The sequence below is a fragment of the Syzygium oleosum genome, unplaced genomic scaffold (assembly GCF_021117445.2).
Source record: "Syzygium oleosum isolate NSW1041296 unplaced genomic scaffold, Sole_v2.1 Sole_v2.60, whole genome shotgun sequence".
NCBI lineage: Eukaryota > Viridiplantae > Streptophyta > Magnoliopsida > Myrtales > Myrtaceae > Syzygium > Syzygium oleosum.
Window position 1 is genome coordinate 709,860 of NW_026607544.1, and position 18,723 is coordinate 728,582.

The 18,723-nt window shown below is 41.5% G+C and overlaps 2 protein-coding genes across 2 annotated transcripts; both read right to left on the minus strand.

Moving 5' to 3' along the window:
• Nucleotides 1-1,916: 1,916 nt before the first annotated feature.
• Nucleotides 1,917-4,094, minus strand: LOC130137080 (disease resistance protein RPV1-like). The gene is made up of 2 exons (XM_056307812.1): nt 3,858-4,094; nt 1,917-3,682 (listed from the first exon to the last, which is right to left on the minus strand). The coding sequence occupies exons 1-2, from the start codon at nt 4,092-4,094 to the stop codon at nt 2,048-2,050; spliced, it is 1,872 nt and encodes a 623-aa protein (XP_056163787.1). The 3' UTR covers nt 1,917-2,047.
• A 199-nt stretch (nt 4,095-4,293) lies between these two features.
• LOC115662207 (disease resistance protein L6-like) lies at nt 4,294-6,700 on the minus strand. The gene is made up of 2 exons (XM_056307813.1): nt 6,045-6,700; nt 4,294-5,401 (listed from the first exon to the last, which is right to left on the minus strand). The coding sequence occupies exons 1-2, from the start codon at nt 6,569-6,571 to the stop codon at nt 4,294-4,296; spliced, it is 1,635 nt and encodes a 544-aa protein (XP_056163788.1). The 5' UTR covers nt 6,572-6,700.
• Between the last annotated feature and the right edge of the window lie 12,023 nt (nt 6,701-18,723).

Sequence of the window (18,723 nt, forward strand, 5' to 3'; positions counted from 1 at the left end):
CTACCTCATCACCATCGAGCTCGACGCCGTCAGAACTTCAAGTTCTAGATCTGAATCTGAAGAGTGGGAAGGCGATCAGGCGTGGATTGATTACGAATCGGGATGACATCGGATCTCCCCGTACCTGATTCGACCCATTTTCTGCGTTCCCCTTGTTTTCCTTGCCTCCGTTAAGTGTTTGCCTTCCTCGGAGAACCAATCTGGTTCATGAACTTGAGTGGAGTCTTCGCGTCGATGCTCGCGAGACCTCGGAGCAGTCCCCGCGGCCTCGGGCTCGAAGTCTTTCGATTTTGGTTCGCCGGCGTCGAGGCCTTCCATGAGCTCCCACACATTGATGACTTCAAGGCTTCCTCGCCGCGAGCCGGCGACCCTCCCTTCAATCTTCTGCTCTATACGGTGATTTCTTGTTGCTGCGAGGGCGTCGGTGGCGAAGGCAACCCTCGCTCGTCGCTGTCTAGCCTGAGCATGCCGTAAGTGCTGGAGGTGAGGGAGACCACATGGACAGGATGGGTCGTGTGGCCGCCATTGATGACCTGACCCTGACCATGACCATGACGAGGATGATGCTCACGATCTTGCTCCCTGAAGAAGATGAACAGTAAAAAAAGGAAAAGAAAAAGAAACAAAAAAAAAAAAGAAATGGCTTTGGACAAAAATACCCTTGCTCGTGCCACCGGAATAAGCACATGCTCGCCGACCGGCGAAGATTTGACCGGTCGGTAAGCTCAGACCCCTGTTTGAGAAAAAAATTATCACTTCAGACCCCTATTTGAAACTCAATAATCACTTTAGACCCTTATTTGAGACAACGTTCACTTTGGGTCCTCTTTTGAGAAAACTCATCCACTTTGGGGCCTTATTTGAAATTTTCCCCACAGGTAATGAAGAGAGTGGATATTCATTAAAATGACCATTATTCTAACCTTAGAATATTCTTACAGATGAACTCTTCATGAGAAGATGCTCAATATCCTGTGTAGAAATTCTTGTGCGCTCAGCATCAACATTCATGGGAATGGTTCAATCCTCAGATGGTCGACTGCAAAAATTTACATCGCTGTTCTCCATCAAAGCTGTAAACTTTCTAATCTTAAGTCAGCTCAACAAATACACATAATTCTTGTAATACCCCAACTAACAGATGCACAACACACCGGCTCATGATTACACTCAATCGAGCAGTCCTCAGAAGCATAGCAACATAACTAGACTAGGCTTTCAAATAGTCAGACAATTGCGAGAAAGCAGACCCTTAAACAGCTATTACCATATGAAGCTGGAGCTTGAGCTCATACTTAACTATGCAAAGATAAATCACACGATTACATTCACCTGAACACCAACTGCCATATTATTCGTACCTGTTCTTCAGCGATTGGCTGGTGATCCAGAGCTTGAGTTCAGCCCCATGCCTCCCGCCACCGATGGAGTTAATGAATGCAGCCATCGGAACCTCATGTAGCACCAAAGTCCTCCAGCTGAACGGCACTGAAGAAGAAAATGTGCACGAGAGTGAAAAGTGCCACTGAAGAAGTACTTGAAGCTCATGGACATCGAACTTGAAGCTTGCGAAGGACTTGAAGCTTGCAGACGAAGAACTTCAAACTCGCCGACGACGGAACCTGGGAAAGGAGAGACAACAGCGAATGACAGACTTAAAGCTTGCGAGGAGGGAGCGAGGATTGGGCGCAGAGTCGCCGAGGATCGAGCGACAGCGATTTGCTTGAGCAGCGCGAGAGAGGAACACAGTCTTGCTCTCTTTTTTGCCGACAGCGATTTGCTGGAGCAAGACAGTCTTGCTCTCTCTTTTCTTCTTATTATTTTCCTGGTTCTGCGGAAGGAAATAATAAGATGAGTTGAGGTCTCCTGGGCCTAAATTTCTCTTAAGAAAGTCCCTTTTGTTATAGATGGTGAAGGATGTAATATCCCCAACTTCACCACCGAAGTTGACACACACGCAGCATATGGAGATTCTCAGTAAGATGGGGAATTTTAATGAGATTTTCCTTGGTTGCACGTTTTAGAATCGGTTCATTATCTCTCTTCACTAGAATAAAGCAGAAATAGAAAGCAAATAAAGCGGAAGAAACAGCAATGATCTATGAATAGGAAGAAGACGCACCATTTTCTTTAGAGGATCCCCTGTTTCTGTTTTAGATTCAGTTGTTTCAATTTCAGAGTCTAATGCTTGCTTCGTTCCATTTACAATCATCTCTCTGTAAGACTCCCAAGTGACGATATGTGGATTTGGACCACTGTCAAGTAACTTCCCACAACATATCACGTCTATCCGGCACTCATTTGATATTTTTGAGCTCAATGCATCAAAAATCATTTCCATTGATCTGCACTGATAAAGTAACAACTGCTGCAAAAACTCTAATTCGTCAATGCCCTCGACAACCTGCAGGCTCTTGCACCAGTGAATATCTAACAACTTCAGGTTCTTCAAGTTTGACAAACCGCCTACCCTTTTTAATGAAATGCAATATCCAACGGAAAATTTTTCCAATGATCCCAAAGTAGAAACAAATTGAATATCTTGTACCTCTGGGCACCCCCACAGACGGAATTCTTTAAGCATCTTTGGGGAGCTTGGGACAAGGAATGCTCCCCTCCAACGATCAACCAACTCGGGAGCTTGTAGCTCATTACACCCCAACTCCTCTGGCAAACAAACTAAACTCTTGGAAGATTTGCAGTCCTGGATACACGATCTCTCCGACGATTCTAAGACATCGATAAATTGAACATCACATTGCTCGTGCACCTTTTTTTCTCTCAATTTTCTCAAACTTGATGAAACGAATACAGTCTCATTTTCCAATGGAGGAAGCCCGCCGAGATATACTTGTTTCACTCGAGTACGATAGAGCTCTAAAACTATCAAGTTTGATGGAAGTTGTTTGAGGGTTTGCAAGTCTAGTCCACATAGTATAAGCCCTTTCAATAGAAAAAGGGAACCCAACTCTGTAGTTGGGGCATGGACATTCGATAAGCTAAAGTTTAGCTTGCTCAGTCTAGATAACCTCCCAATCCATCTCAAGTCGCAAGTTTGAATTAAATTTGATGTGGTGGACCCACCGTTAGAGCCATCAGATAGGAGAAGTTCAACTAGATTCGTAAGGTATGAAAGGTTAGGGACAGTCAGCAACGAAGTAGAACTCAGCCGTAGAGTGGTCAAACTTCTGGGGAGCTTCGGCAACTCTTGTATCCCATGGCATTGAGCCAAGTCCAGTGTTTGGAGGTGAAGAAACTTACTCATTGTACTGGGTAATTCCATAGTTGGTGTGCGTGATACATTGGCAGTTGATTGGCTTGGTAGTCTACCAATGGAATCTAGTAATCTTGTAATTCTTGTGAATGATACATCCAGATGCGTTAAGGACACTAATTTCGAAACTGAGTCAGGGAGTTCACTCAAGTCACGACACCACCTAAGAGAGAGGTGTCGAAGATTCTGTAGCTCTCCAATTTGTTCAGGCAATTTTCTAAGTGCCGAACAAAACTCAATACTCAAATCAGTTAGCCACCTCAGTTTCCCAATAGAACAGTCAATTTCCACCAAAGACGGACATTCAGAAATAGTCAACTTTTCTAAAACTGAGAACTCGGGAAAGGTTGGTTTCCTATGTATGGAACCAATACATAGAAGAGTAAGAACCTTCAACTTCCTTGCCCCCTACAAAAGCCAATCAAACATTAGGGACGAACCAAAAATGAATGTGGATTTAGGTTACCAATTTGTATGGTATGTCATCTGATCCTCTCACTAAATGAGAAAATTAGATTATAACTCTGTTAAATTTAGTCTTCAATTGAATGAGAAAATTAGACTAAGAGGAAAACTGGCATACCTTGATTAGGCTCTCGACCTCATCTTCTGTTAAATCAAGGTAAGAAATATTCACCACAACCACGTTTTCTAGATGCAACAAATTAGTTGCCTCAAAACATTGATGATGAAAGGGAGAATATTGCAAACTGATCCATTTCAACTCGGGAAGACATCCCGTAAAGTCGCCTTGGAAGATTACACCATACAACCAAAGAAACCGTATACGTGGGAACCGTTTAATTTGCTTTGCAGTCATAGTATGTTGAAACAAACACCCCGATGGCAAAGAGAGTGCTTGAACACTTCCCTTGATCTGCCAATGACATTGAGGAGGAGAAGAAATTTGTCAATACCCCACCATTTCATTTAGAAGAGAAGAAAAAATGAAACAGAAGAGTAGCTCCGAATTCAATAACGTGAATCCTCAATTAAGAACCACGTAAGCAATTTTCTATTCAAATTTGGCCATACTTTACCTCTGTTGATCTTATTTCACAAATGATGTCATCTCTATCCCACATCCTGGTACACTCTTGTTTAGCAATTGCCCTTCCAAGATCTCTAAACTGATCATGCATCTCAAATCTATCATCCTCTAAAACCTTTATCATGCACCTCTTAATAAGGACATCAATGGCATCCTCTGGGCCAAACCCACAATCTTCCCACACATACATTGGATTAGTCTTATTCTGACCGATGAAAAAGCATGCAATATCGAGAAATATTTGTTGTTGATCCGGCTCTAATGCATCATAGCTAATCCATAGCTTTCCCAAGACATCCTTATGAGGTGTTTTCCTTAGCTTCTCTAGCCTCTCTTTCCATATTCTTTTCTTTTCATGACCAAAAAGCGATGAACCTATTGCTAGAAGAGCTAAAGGTAGTCCACCAGTAGTAGAGACAATATCGTATGAAAGAGTGTAGTAATTGGCTGGAGGAGAGTTGTCATCGAAGGCATGCCTACTAAAAAGTTGGAGTGCGTCTTTGTCGCTCAACCTCTCCATTTCATAAGGCAAGATTTCATACTTAAACCCCCGGATTTTCGTAACGCTTTTGTCTCTAGTGGTAACAAGTATCCTAGTACCAGGATACAAAGAATTCACTCCGATTAGTTTTTGGATTTGGTTGCCCTCACTGACATCATCCAATACAATGAGCATCTTCTTGTTGCAAATTGTTTCTCCAATCATATTGATCCCATGATCAATGTTATCGATGTTACAAGTCACTCTAGAGTAAGAGATATCGGACAATAATTTTTCTTGCAAGTTGACTAAGCCCTTGGTTTTTGCCGTTTCCCTCACGTCATCCAGAAAGCTGCAGTTTTTCCCAAAGCGAGGACATAGTTGGTTGAAGATAATCTTTGCAAGTGTTGTTTTACCAATGCCACCCATCCCATAGATTCCAATGAGCCGCACACCACCGAAGTCGATGTCTAATAAATTGTTTATGGCTGCTATTCGATCCTCCATTCCTACTAAATCTTCGGTCACTTGTCTTTGTTTTGTCTTGAGTCTAACCACAACCTCGTTAACAACCGACTTGATAAGATCCCCATAGCTGCCACAAAGTTGAACAATTGAGAAAAGGTGACAAATTTGCATGTTGACCAACCAGCTACTAAGCAACCAGGTGGGAACGCGATCAAGTTTAGGATATATAACAATTCAATGTTACCCCCAAAGCTTTAGGAACATGATGAATTACAAACTTGAACATCCATTACTAGTTTAAGTTAAAGGAATAGAGGAAGAGAAATGTTTGATCTTTATATCAAGTAGAAGAATAAAAAATTCTGGCAAAAGAGAATAAAAATATAAACGTTTGATAAATTACTGTAATGGTAGATTTACTTAATTCTTTCGACGTGGAAAAGAACTTTGCAAAGGCAACAGTTCCTTAACCAAGTTCTCTTAACCAAGTTCTCTAGCATACAATAGGAATCTTAATACATACATGGATTAATTTAGTATATAAAAGATGAAACAAAGCCAATTTTTATACGATGGAAATTATGTGAAAAACAAAATTATAATAACCCTATTAAGTCAGAAAAAAATTTAGAAATCTCGTGATTTAAAAAAATAAAAGAAAATTTTGAAACTTTTTGTTTAAATTAAGGGAAATTAAAGTTGGAATATAATTAACGAATTTCTATAAGACCTGTACAAAATAATTTTCACAATCATGACTAGATTGTTACCCTGGATATTTCTCCAGCTCCCATCCCTTGGTGCTATCAACTTCTTTGAGAGCTTGCCGCCATGTCTCTACATCGTTGGAGCTAAACTTCTTCTTCTTATCCTCCATCTTTTGCTCCAAATTTGATATGGCCTCGTTGTACAATGTGGTTTTTAGTTTCACGTCATCGGGTTTCACGTCGTAGAAGATGGGCAATATGACCTTCTTTCCATCTTCTTTAGATTTAGAGGTGTTCTCCACCATGTTTGCAAGTTCACGGAGGCACCATTGACTTGAAGCGTAATTTTTGGAGAAGATGGGTATGTAGAGCTTGGAATCGTCAATTGCTCGCAAAAGGTTGCCACTAATTCTATCACCTGGTTGAAGCTCTTCATCATCGATGAAAACACGAATCCTGGCATCTACCAAGGCATGGTAGAGGCTATTGGTGAATCCACGACGAGTATCGAACCCTCTGAAACTCAAGAATACTTGGTACTCACCTCCTAATATATTGCTAGAGCACGTTCCTATCTCCGAGTTCGCCATAAGAGCTCACTTCGCACTTAGCAAGGCTCTCTCTCTCTATCTCTAATAGGCACTGTTGAAATACTTCATCTGGTACGTTATGACAGGTATGGGAAAAATCGCACAAAGCTCAAGATGTTTTGGGGTTCTTGAATGCAAGTCGAAGACTTTAATGTTAAAGTCATTTTTTTTTTTTTGGTCTGTGATGTTAAAGTCACGACGAAGACTTTTGAGACTTCTAGAAACGGTCGATGTTTAATTTAACCTGCTCCGAAGTCTTTGAGAGGACGGCGTGCTTTGGGAACGTCATCCAACGTTTTGTCCTATAATTTACCTGAAAGCTTCACCTTCCGTATCGCATCCGCCATCTATCTCACCGAACGTGTCCTCCACATCATGTCATGTCTTTTGGGTCCACTGTTATTGGTGGCCGTTCATAATAAAAAGAGCCAATAACACAAAAAATTCAAAATTGATATATATATATATATATATATATATATATATATGATAAATTCATTCTATTGACACCTAAATTTTATCTAGTCATAAAAAAAATTTAGGGATTAATTTTTAACCCCTAAACAAAAATATTTTCATTAAACTAATTGACATATAGACTTTAGGTGCATTTACATTAATAAGGCATATTAGAACATGCTCTCCTTGTTTAAATTAAAAAAAAATTAAAAAATTAATTAATTAGAAAAAAATTAATTAAAAAAAAATTTCGAAAAAAGGGGCTGACCAGCATTATTCAATGCTGGCCAGCGGAGCGCCACTCTCGTAAAAGAATAATAAATTAAAAAAAAAGGGGGGATGACTAGCATTGAATAACGCTTGTCACGCGTGAACCTTCCCCGGCGTTATTCAATGCTTCTGGGAAAAGAAGAACGAAGCAGAAGGTAGAAGAGGAAGCAGAAGCAGAAGCGACAAGGCGGAAGGAATAGGGCGCGTCGAGGGCGGCGCAGTGCTTCCGGCCTACATCGAGCAGATCTGCAGCCGTTTTAGCCGAAGATGGACCTGATTTGGTCCCAAGAAGGAGACGCGGCTGCTGGCATAAGCACAAATGGAGAAGACGTTATGACCAAAGAGGTCTTTGAGCTGGAAACGGAATGGCGAGTGTCGCCGGGGGGAAAGCCGAGAGGAAGAGATACTCCTCTTTCTCTCGGCGTTAAAAGGGAGACCGAGGGAGAGAGAACAGGGGGCCATCGGAGAGAACAGAGAGAGAGAGAGTCCCCGGAGAGCGAGTGAGAGTCCCCGGAGACCGAGAGCGTGAGAGAGATCCAAGAGAGAGAGAACTCGGCCACATCCCCCGGCACTCGTCGGTTGGTGTCGTGGCCGAGAATCGCCCTTCCTTCCCCTCACGTAATTTTTTTGGTAATTTTAGATCCGAGTTTCCGCCAAGTTTTGCTTGATTTGGAGGGTCGATTTTTCGAGGATCTCGGCTCGGAAGCGCGCGAGGTGACCGGACATAGTCCGATCTGTCAAACTCGTCCTCATCCGTCGCTGCCGAGCCAAGTAAGGAACTCCGTCGATCCCCTTGTTTTGCCCGAACCGTGCTCTGTTTTTGGGTCTTGGCTGACCAGGGCTGAGACTCGCCGGCGCCCGACCGTACGCGGTTTCGAGCGTCGGCGAGCCTTCCCCGGCTGTCATGGTTGTTGTCCTTAATGCTGTGTTCTTTGTGGTTGTGTATTTGAGCCTCAGCTTGCTCGTTTTTTTTATCCTTCGATTGACACCCGCCACGCGTTTGCTGAAATGCATCAACTAGATCCGTAAACTTTTCTCTCGAGTCCGGGTTGTTGAAATGCCAGGACGTACGTTGGTTTATGATGCGTGAAGATGGGTTGGGTTGTATGATTCCCCGAACGGCACGGCTCATGACAAATGCCCTTGTTGTTCCATGTTTGTGCTTTTTTGTTGCTCCGTCTTCGGTGTTCTCTGATGATGTAGCTGCGCATGTGATGTGTTTGGCTGGTCATTGCGACGGACGATGGTAAAACTCATTAACTCTAATGTTTGGTTTGGTAGCGCGAGATAGTGTCGTTCTTGTTGAGCATAGGACGTTATTATTGTTGTTGAAGTTCTGGTATTTTAGAACAAATGCGTAGCGTTAAAAATTTCTGGGTAGCAAGAGTGCGAAGCAAAAGTTGGCATTCTGGGCTTCATGTATTAGCTTCTGGGCAATGGGAAGAAGACGTCCAGAAAAGAAAAAAAAGAGGAAAAAGAAGCGGAAGAAAAAAGGGGGAGGAAAAGTCAAGAGGAGAAGGCGTCCAAGAAAAAAAAAAGTAGAAAAGAAAAGAAAAAACAGGAGAGAAGGAAAAAGTAAAAGAAAAGAAGGAAAATAGAAGAAATAAAAAAAATCAGAAAAGAAAAAGGGATCGGCGGCCGGTGGCCGGTAGGGTTTCCGGCGATTCGGGTCCGCAGCCGCAAGTCGGGTCGGCGGCCGGTGACCGGGTCGGGTGCACGAGTCGCAATCGGGTAGGGTTTAGTTAGTAATTGAGCCGATTTTATGCTTATTTGGCGTTTTGATATTTTGGGCCTTTTAGTTATTAGAGTGGGTTTTATTAGGTCTTGGGCCTTTCGCGGATAGGCCGAAATTGGGATTTGGGCTATAGTGTTGTTCAGGTTTTTATTTATAGTGGGCTGGGCCTTTGTTCTTTTTAAAAAAGAAAAAAATTCGGGCTGGGCCTCTTTTTCTTTTTTTATTTATTTTACTTGCCAGACCGGGCTCAATAAATGAACCCGGTCCGGTTGTGGACCCGGGCCGGCGCGCCCGGGTCAGTCCCGAGCCGGTTCGGATGTGGAGATCCGACCCGGATCCGATTTTTATATTTTTATATTATTTATTATTTTAATATTAAAAAAATTTTAAAAAAAATTCGAAAATCAAAAATTGGAAATTGGGTTTTAAAATTGTTTTTCTCTCCTTTTTTGTGTGATTAGCTTATGTTTGATTGCACCTCGTTTGATTCGCACGCTTTGAATTGTGCGTTTAACTTAACTTCGCATGTGGCCAATTATGCATGTTGGGTTTAGATATTAATTGTGGCTTCCCTTAGCTTAGTTAGAAGTGGAATTTTGAGACTCCCAATTAGTGTGAACACGTTAGGTGGTGAATTGAGCAAGATTAGGTACCGAAATGGCACTAATTGATTAATTAGTGTAATCAAGTCCCCGTGCCCATTGAATCTCTGGTTCGTAGAAGTAAAGCATTTCTCCCGTGCTTTACTTGGGTGTCTAATCGACCCACCAAAAACTGATTAGTGGCGACTCTTAGATGAAATTGATTTGCATGTTAACAACTTAAACTTAAGTCGCGAATTGGTATGGGCTTGGGAGAGCTCGAGCTAGGTTTAACTTAGTAATCCATTAGCCTAACCCCTTAGGCGGCGGGGCTGGTTCGGGGAGGTCGCAACACACTCTAAATTAATTTTTTGACAATCAAAAACTCAAATTTAATATACATGTGATAACTAAAAACCCGAAACTGATACCTTTGTGACAAATTTACCCTTCATTATTTTTCATTAAATTTGATTAATACCACGAAAAATCATAAATCAATACACTTATGACAAACGGAGACTAAAACTCTAAACTGATACAACTATGAAAAATTTATCCCAAACTAATTTTTTAATCACCAAAAACCCAAACCGGTACATTTGTGATAATTTTACTCTCTGTTAGTTTCAGTTAAATTTTACCGTCAAATTTCTTTGTTAGATGACACGTGATAGTTGATGGGTGTACCAGTTCGGGGTGAGGTGTACCACTTTGTGATTTTTCGTGGTATTAATCTAATTCAATAGAGGGTAAATTTGTCATAAATGTATCAATTTAGGATTTTTGGTGATCAAAAAATTAGTTTGAGGTAAATTTGTCACAGGTATACCAGTTTGAGATTTTTGGGGATCAAAAAATTAGTTTAAAGTAAATTTATCACATGTGTACTAATTTGGAGTTTTTCATAGTATTAACCCTAACCCTAATAGAAATGGACGTACATATAACTTTTTCTATTCTACCTTCTCCTCTAATTTTTTTTCATTCAAGCTAATCATTAAAGTTTTTGAAATCGAGTCAATGTAGTCCTACAATTTATTGAAATTCAACTCCACGTGTTTGTTATTATCGTGGCATAACAGATCCGTGAAAAATCATGCATGATTGATGTGGAGTGACCAACTTGATTAAATTTGATTATTTTTTCGAAAAAACTTTTGTCCTTTTCTCTTTCCTTGTTTTCTTCTTCTTCTCTGTTCACCTATTCTCACCACGATTGGTCACTCTGCAATGCTGGCCATCACTATACCGGAGAGCATTTTGTCATCCCTGGTGTGGTCCATCGTGCCTCACCTCCGTCACTGCCAATGTCGAACCCTTCCGCGTAGCCATCGCTATCGACATCATTCCATTAAGCCTCGTCAACCTCTCTCTCTCTCTGCACGCGACCTTCCATTGATGGAGCTGCTCGAGCTCAGATCTGGGTCGCACAACATGGCCTCATATCTGAACGGCTAATTTGCGATGTCCACATAGGTGTCCTGGTCGACATACTAAATGGCTAGTTAATGGTGTTAACTGCAACATCAACAATTTCCCTCAATATTTATTGAGTCAAATTTAAAAAGTATAAGGACTAAATTGAAACGCAAAAGTTTCTTGGACAAAATTGAGTACTAAGGAAAAATTAAGTAACCACCCATGCTATTACCCAAAACAAAAGAAGAAAATACGAATGATCAAGATCGTTGATTAGTACATAAGTGAGAGAGGTATAAATTGACAGAGAAATGACCTCCATGGGCACCATATTCGCAGAGAAATGGCCGTGAATAATATATGCTTTACTTCTAACATTAGCTCATCCGATGCAACTGAGTGATGTCAAGATGCTATTCTTTTAATTCGTTGACATTACCCTCATGAGAACGGGTGGAAACGTTTTCTTCAATTACAAAAAAAACCAATCTTCGATTTTCACCCCAAGTACTAATTTCACATCTGCTAATTCCGAAGTCTATCTACACTTCGCAACAAGAGGTTTAAAAAGATCTACATTTTGCACAATCTAATTTCCATTGTTTGTTAGACTCAAAGATGTAGAATTTAGACATTTTTTCGACATCAAGGCGGAAAATGCATGCTCAAAATCATAGAAGACGTGGAATAAATTATAATAAAAGTCGAGAATGATTTTTGCTATGTCCCCTGCGTATGGAAAATGTAGTCGAGCCAAGTAGGAAGAACAGACAAAGTATTAACCATTCCATTATATTCCCTTGTCTTATAGTCCTTTTAAATAAGAGAATAAGCAATATATAAATAAAACACACATGTATATATATTAAAAAAGATTATATATTTGTGTCTAACGGAAAAGAGATATGCGATATCTTTTGCCCAATGGTTTTATTATGTTAGTAGTTTTATTATGTTAGTAGTTGATCATCACGTTTGTCAACTTTCACGAAAGCGGTGGTTATTTATAATGTTCTATTCGAGTCCGACCATGTCTTTAATTAATCCTTTGCCTAAACTTTTGAATTATTGACATGACCAGACATATTAGTGATATTATGAATTTTACTTGATTCTGCATATCTTTCAGGATTATGCATATATCTCCTTTAATAGTGATTGTGTTGATCTTATTACCTTATATAGTCATCTAATAAAACATATTATAGGCTATCCATATACTCTTTTTATATGCTGAAATATACAGAAAATTCTCCAATTCACTTTTCTTCAATATTCTCAACTAGAACAATGATTGAAGTCTCCACTAGTAAAATGATTTCAATGTCCGTGAGATATAATGCATCTCTTAAGCATCCAGAGAAATATTTCATAGTGATGCTAAAGTTTAGACGACAAATGCCAAAAACTTCCCACTTTTCTTTGGTAAACTATCATTTTATTATGAAATAAAGCTAGCAGAAATCCCTATTTTATTGATTTCTGCAACGTGGTCCTTGATTTTTTTTTTTTTGGCAGTAAAATTCTTGAACTAAGGTTTGTACGTTCACATTACACCTTTCGATAAATGCTTAAGTGACTATTGAGTGGCTATTAAATGGCATGCTGGCTCCGGTCGCCACATGGCTACTCCATGCTTATTTAAATCTGGAAATAACTAAAAATGAACAAAAGTTAAATTTATTTCATAAAGGAAAATTTGAAAAAAAAAATGAAAGACATCAAGTTCAATTCGGACCACCAATACCTTAAGCGACGACGCTACTGCTCCCACTTTCGCAGATTAAACTACTCTTCTTCTACTCGAAATTCTAGGGCTTATTCCCTCTGATCAACACCATCCTCACCTTCTATGCTCGAGAAAGAGCTACATGTGAGCGTATCTTGTTGTAATTATAAATAAAAGGAAAACTATCAAAAAAGAACCTGAAATAGACCTCTTTTCTTAAACGAGAGTTCAGAGTGAATCTTTTTGCCTAAAGTGACAAACTTAATTTCAAATAAGAGTTTCAAATAAGGGCCTCAATTAGAATGTGCCTCTCACATGTTATTTTCCAAGCCACAATTGTCACGTCCCGAACCTTATCGAGCACGCGACATCCCTCTTTGGTCGAATTAGTGCAACATCCCAGGAAACGTCGCCGACCCAAACGAACCCATCAGAGTTTGATCGCGGCGGAAACATCAAACACCCAAACAATGATTTACCAGGGGTACTAGGGAGAATAAATTGCCAAAACCACCAAATCTTATACTATACCTCAATTTAAGTACAATATCCATTTACAATATAAACTTATGCCACAGTCGCCCTTTACAAACCACAAAGCAAAATATGTACACTGAATTACTAAACTGTAAATCACCGATATCCCAAAAAGATTAGTAGCCTGGGTAACGCTACACCAAAATGGGACACTTCCAGACTCTTCCTCAGCTCCAAAACTAATCCCTACGCCCTCTGCTTGCGTCCACTCTGACTCACTCTCTTCGGAATCCTCATCCGAATCCTCATCAGGCGCAAGCTCATCCGACGACTCCGAATCGGCCTCAATCTCGATCGGGAACTCTAGCACATCATGATTAGTATACATAACAATCCCAAAACGCTGCAGCAGCGGCGACGGAAGGTTCATGGCTTGGGCGGGTGCTCTGAAATGGTTTGGTTGATACAACCATGAGACACTTCTCAATAAGTACACAACCTAAACCTTACCTAGGCTACCACGTATTCCAGACAAGTCCAGACACCGAATCAAGCCACACACAAACAACGTCCACACAATCGTACTTACCTGATTCTCAATACACGCAACATGCACATTAGTCTTACAATAGCATTATTCCACTCACATGCATTTGTTCCCGTTTCATCACATCTTTTCCACCCCACTCGCCAGTGACCCGCGTAATGGTACCGCCTCAGGTTCACTGCGACCATCTCATATACACAATACTCCTGGGCCGCGTAATGGTACCGCCTCAAGCCATGTATCTTGCCCGCGTAATGATACCGCCTTAGGCTCAACATCCGTTCTCCTAGTGCACAACCCGCGTAATGGTACCGCCTCAGGTTGGCCATATTCCCAGCACTCCTCGGCCCGCATAATGGTACCGCCTCAGGCCACGTATCTTGCTCGCGTAGTCGTACCGCCTCAGGCTCGACACCCACCACCTACGACACAACCCGCGTAATGGTACCGCCTCAGGTTGGCCGTCCTCTGGTAATACCGGGCATCGTCCCGCGTAGTCGTACCGCCTCAGGACGGATCAATTTCCCGCGTAATGATACCGCCTCAGGGATTTCCATTATTATACGTACCGCACCACACACGCTTTCTCACTCATTCACATGCTCAACACTCACATGCCAACATATTGGCCATTCACACTTGGCCCATGCACACATCAAACCACGCATTTCTCATGCTCAATAAGCATCCAACACGGCCAATTGACAATCAATTCAATTCAGACCGAGCGTGCACATAACAAAGCACATTTCAATCCATCAAATCACGGTACAATAAACACACAAGGCCACTCACGGGCCCACAAACACAGCCACGTTCATAGGCATAAATTCGACATTCCAAGCATATCAAACACCACAATCCAGCCACACTACCACACACCAAACCGACACCATTTGTCCTTAAATCGAGCCCTAAGCTCGTCAATTCCATCCCACAACGTCCGACACTCTATTCAGTCTCACTTCAGCCTCGAAACATCCTCATTTCATCCTCAAATCAACTCATATAACACACATTCAAGCATAAATTCCAGTCACAAGGGCAGCAACTATTCAACCTCGACACCCCCACCATTCCGCTCATAAAAATGAACATCCATAGAATCAGGGTAAATCTGGGCAGTTTACACAGTGACCGAAATCCCATCAAAATAAATAGTTAATGAACTCCAAAAATTCTAAATTTTGGATATATCATAAAAAACATCTTGATAAACATTTCTTATGAAGAACACAAAATCCGGTTCAATCTGCAACCAAGCCTTTTTGTCCCTCGAAATCAGACCAAAATCAGTTCACTTTAACAGACTATTTTGTCCTCAAAATACATTTCTTTCAACACCCAAATCACCTTGAAAAACTTTGAAATTTTTATATGTCATAGAAATGAAAGTCATCAACAAATTTTGTGAAAGAAGTTTCTTGAAAATAGATCTGGAAAATTTTATAAAAATTCGGAAATACAAGAAGGTCGGGATGAACAGTGTCCCGGGCAGTTTTAAGACGGTCTGAAAATGGGTTTTCGTGCGACCCAAATGGCCTCCAAAAATTTCAAATTTAAAATATGTTATACTTCAAGATGTTGGGAGTAACTTTCATGAAGAAAACTTCCTCAAATTCGGCTCACACAATTCTCCACAAAAATAGCAAACTGGACGGGTACAGTAACCGCGAATCCGAGAATCACACCAAACCTCAAGGATTTAAACCTGAATTGATTTCTACCGAATTTCAACCGCCAAAACTCATTCCCAGATGTCTAATCCAACACGCAACAGCCACTAACAGCTATGATCAGCCACCAACAACCACGATCAATACCCTAATCAACCCCTAAACTACCCTAAACCGCGTCTAAACGAGTCCGATAATACCCGATGTCCTAGGCAAGGGTTATATTGCGACTTACTTGGACACTAGACTAGCTCGGCTAGAGTGAAATGGGGTGGCGGTCGGCGACCTCACGGCGGTGATCGGCGACGGTGAGCGGTTCGGCGACGGCGGACGGCGATCGGGCGGACGGTGGCGCGGCGGCGGCGTGGCCAAGAGGGAGAGAGGGCGATCGGTGAGGGGGAGAGGGGAGAGAGAGAGTTTGCCGTGAGGGAGGGGAGAGAAATGAGAGGTGAGAGAGAGAAAATGGGTTTAAATAATGCACCCAATAATTGAATTCCCTTTATGGCCAAAATGACCATCTTGCCCCTCTCTCTACTTTTCAATCAACAGCCGAGATTCGTTCTTATCCTGAGATCGACGGCCGAGATCAAATCTTTTCCAAAAATATCCAAGGGCAATTTGGGAATTTCACAAAATTTCAAGGGCAAAATTGTCCATTTCTAAAGTTAGGGTAAAATGACCAAAATGCCCTTCTCCTTTAACACTTGTCCTTAATAAACTCTTAAGGGTAAAACGGTCATTTTCCATCCTTCGTCGAAATTTAATTTTTCTGAAAGATCCGGGAAAATCCAAGACTGAACATGCTAATAACAACATCGTCCAAATGTCCTGTCGTGACTTCCTAAATTTTCAATGCCCAAATTGGTCTCTAATTTAATAACTGAATTTTAAATAACGTAACTTGAGCGTGTCTCGGACTAACGGACGTCTTTTGGGGAAATTCGCATATTCGACCCGTGACTGATACTAAATCAAGTCACGTGCAAGTTCGTTCGGATCGTGACGACCTCGGTTGTCAATGTAATCGCGAGGATCGATCGCTAGTTCCGATGGGCGCGATCGTTCGGTATAGGTTCTGGATCGTTCGTCAACTCTCCTCGTGGTCAAACGGAATCACCCGTGATCCACTCGTATGACAATGATGAACCGGCCCATAACTATCTTAAGATCGGCCTACATTGGCTCAAAATGTCACCTCGACGATTCTATGGTCGAAAGTCAGTTCACGATCGAATTTCTTTAGTCGCACGAATTTAAATCCCTAATTAGCCATTCCCTAACGGTTAGTATCCCAGGAATGGCCAGTTCCGAGCGAGACCTAGCTACAAGTACGTTCATAAAACCACTCATTTCATAAATCCCAAATGGGCAAATTTCGGAATGTCACAACTCTTCCTCCCTTGCAAAAATTTTGTCATCGAAATTTACAATTCAACCTACTACTCGAACAAATGGGGGTATTGACGTTGTATTAGTTCCTCACTTTCCCAAGTCGCGCCTTCTGTCCCGTGATGTTCCCACACAACCTTGACCATCATAATCGTCTTATTCCTCAGAACTCGCTCTTTCCGATCCTCGATCCTTATTGGTCTTTCAACATACAATACCCTGTCATCAACTTCTATTTCTTCATAGTTTAACACCTGAGTCGGGTCTGGTTCATACTTCTTTCTCCAACTTCATCCCAACATACAAGCGTTCTACGTGCTCTGCCATATAGCTCTTCAAACGGCGCCATCCCAATACTCTGCTGAAAACTATTATTATACGCAAATTCTACTAAGGGCAATTGTTCTTCCCACTTACCTTGAAAATCAAGCACACATGCCCGAAGCATATCCTCTAAAGTCTAAATCGTCTTCTCAGACTGTCCATCTGTTTGCGGATGATAAGCTGTGCTAAACTGCAGCTTTGATTCTAATGCCGTCTGCAGACTTTTCGAAAAATTGGCGATGAACCTAGGATCATGGTCCGACGTAATCGTCACTGGTACCCCGTGCAATCGAACGATCTGTTGCACATACAATTTAGCATATCGATCCAATGCGAAGTCCTTTCGCACTGCTAAGAAATGTGCTGACTTGGTCAATCTATCGACAATTATCCATATAGAATCATGGCCTCTTTAGCTCCTTGGCAATCCCATCACAAAATCCATAGTGATATGCTCCCATTTCCACTCCGGGATTTTCAAAGGTCGCAACAATCCTCCGGGTTTATAATGTTGCGCTTTCACTTGTTGGCACGTCAGGCACTTGGCCACATGTCTGGCTATGTCTACCTTCATACCATTCCGCCAATAATACTGCCTCAGATTCTGATACATTTTCGTACTACCGGGGTGGATGCTATAACTACTACGATACGCTTCCGATAAAATCTCTTCCTTAAGTTCCGCATCGTCAGGCACGTACAATCGTCCTCGGAACTTCAAGATCCCATCCTCGGATACTTGGAAGTCCGACTTTCTCTTAGTAGCATCCATCTCCAGAATCTTCTGAGTTTCTGGGTCCGTAGAATGCAAAGCCTTAATATTTGCTGGATCTACTGAGATTCCTTCTCCAGAGATCACATGCCTAATAGATGCTACTCGATTGAGCCAGAACTCGCACTTGCTAAACTTAGCATACAGTGCGTTTTCTCTTAAAGTCTGCAAAACCTTACTCAAATGAAACTCATGCTCCTCCAGGCTCTTCGAGTACACTAGTATGTCGTCTATGAAGACTATGACAAATTGGTCCAAAAACTCTTTAAACACTCGATTCATTAATTCCATAAATGTAGCAGGGGCATTAGTTAACCCAAACGGCATTATTGTAAACTCATAGTGTCCATATCTCGTCATGAATGCCGTTTTTGGTATATCCTCCCTTCTAATCCTCAACTGATGATATCCCGTTCTCATATCAATCTTAGAAAATACAGAAGCCCCTTGCAATTGATCAAATAAATCATCAATCCTTGGCAGAGGATATTTATTCTTAATCATCACTTGGTTTAACTGCCGATAATCGGTACACAACCTTAGTGACCCATCATTCTTCCTCACAAACAAGACTGGCGCTCCCCATGGAGACGCACTTGGACCAATAAAACTTTTGTCCAGCAACTCCTGCATTTGCACCTTTAATTCTTTCAACTCCGACAACAATATTCTATAAGGTGCCTTCGAGATTGGCTCAGTCCCAGGTGCCAACTCGATTACCAACTCTACTTCTTTTTCTGGCGGCAATCCCGACAATTCCTGAGGAAAGAC

Bases quoted from the DNA above. Each gene is read 5' to 3' on its own strand.
- LOC130137080 (XM_056307812.1), bottom strand. From the start codon at position 4,094: ATGACTGCAAAGCAAATTAAACGGTTCCCACGTATACGGTTTCTTTGG. The intron at 3,683-3,857 runs GTATGCCAGTTT...TGGCTTTTGTAG, and splicing joins AGGTCGAGAGCCTAATCAAG to GGGGCAAGGAAGTTGAAGGT.
- LOC115662207 (XM_056307813.1), bottom strand. From the start codon at position 6,571: ATGGCGAACTCGGAGATAGGAACGTGCTCTAGCAATATATTAGGAGGT. The intron at 5,402-6,044 runs GTAACAATCTAG...ACTTTGTGGCAG, and splicing joins GAGCTGGAGAAATATCCAGG to CTATGGGGATCTTATCAAGT.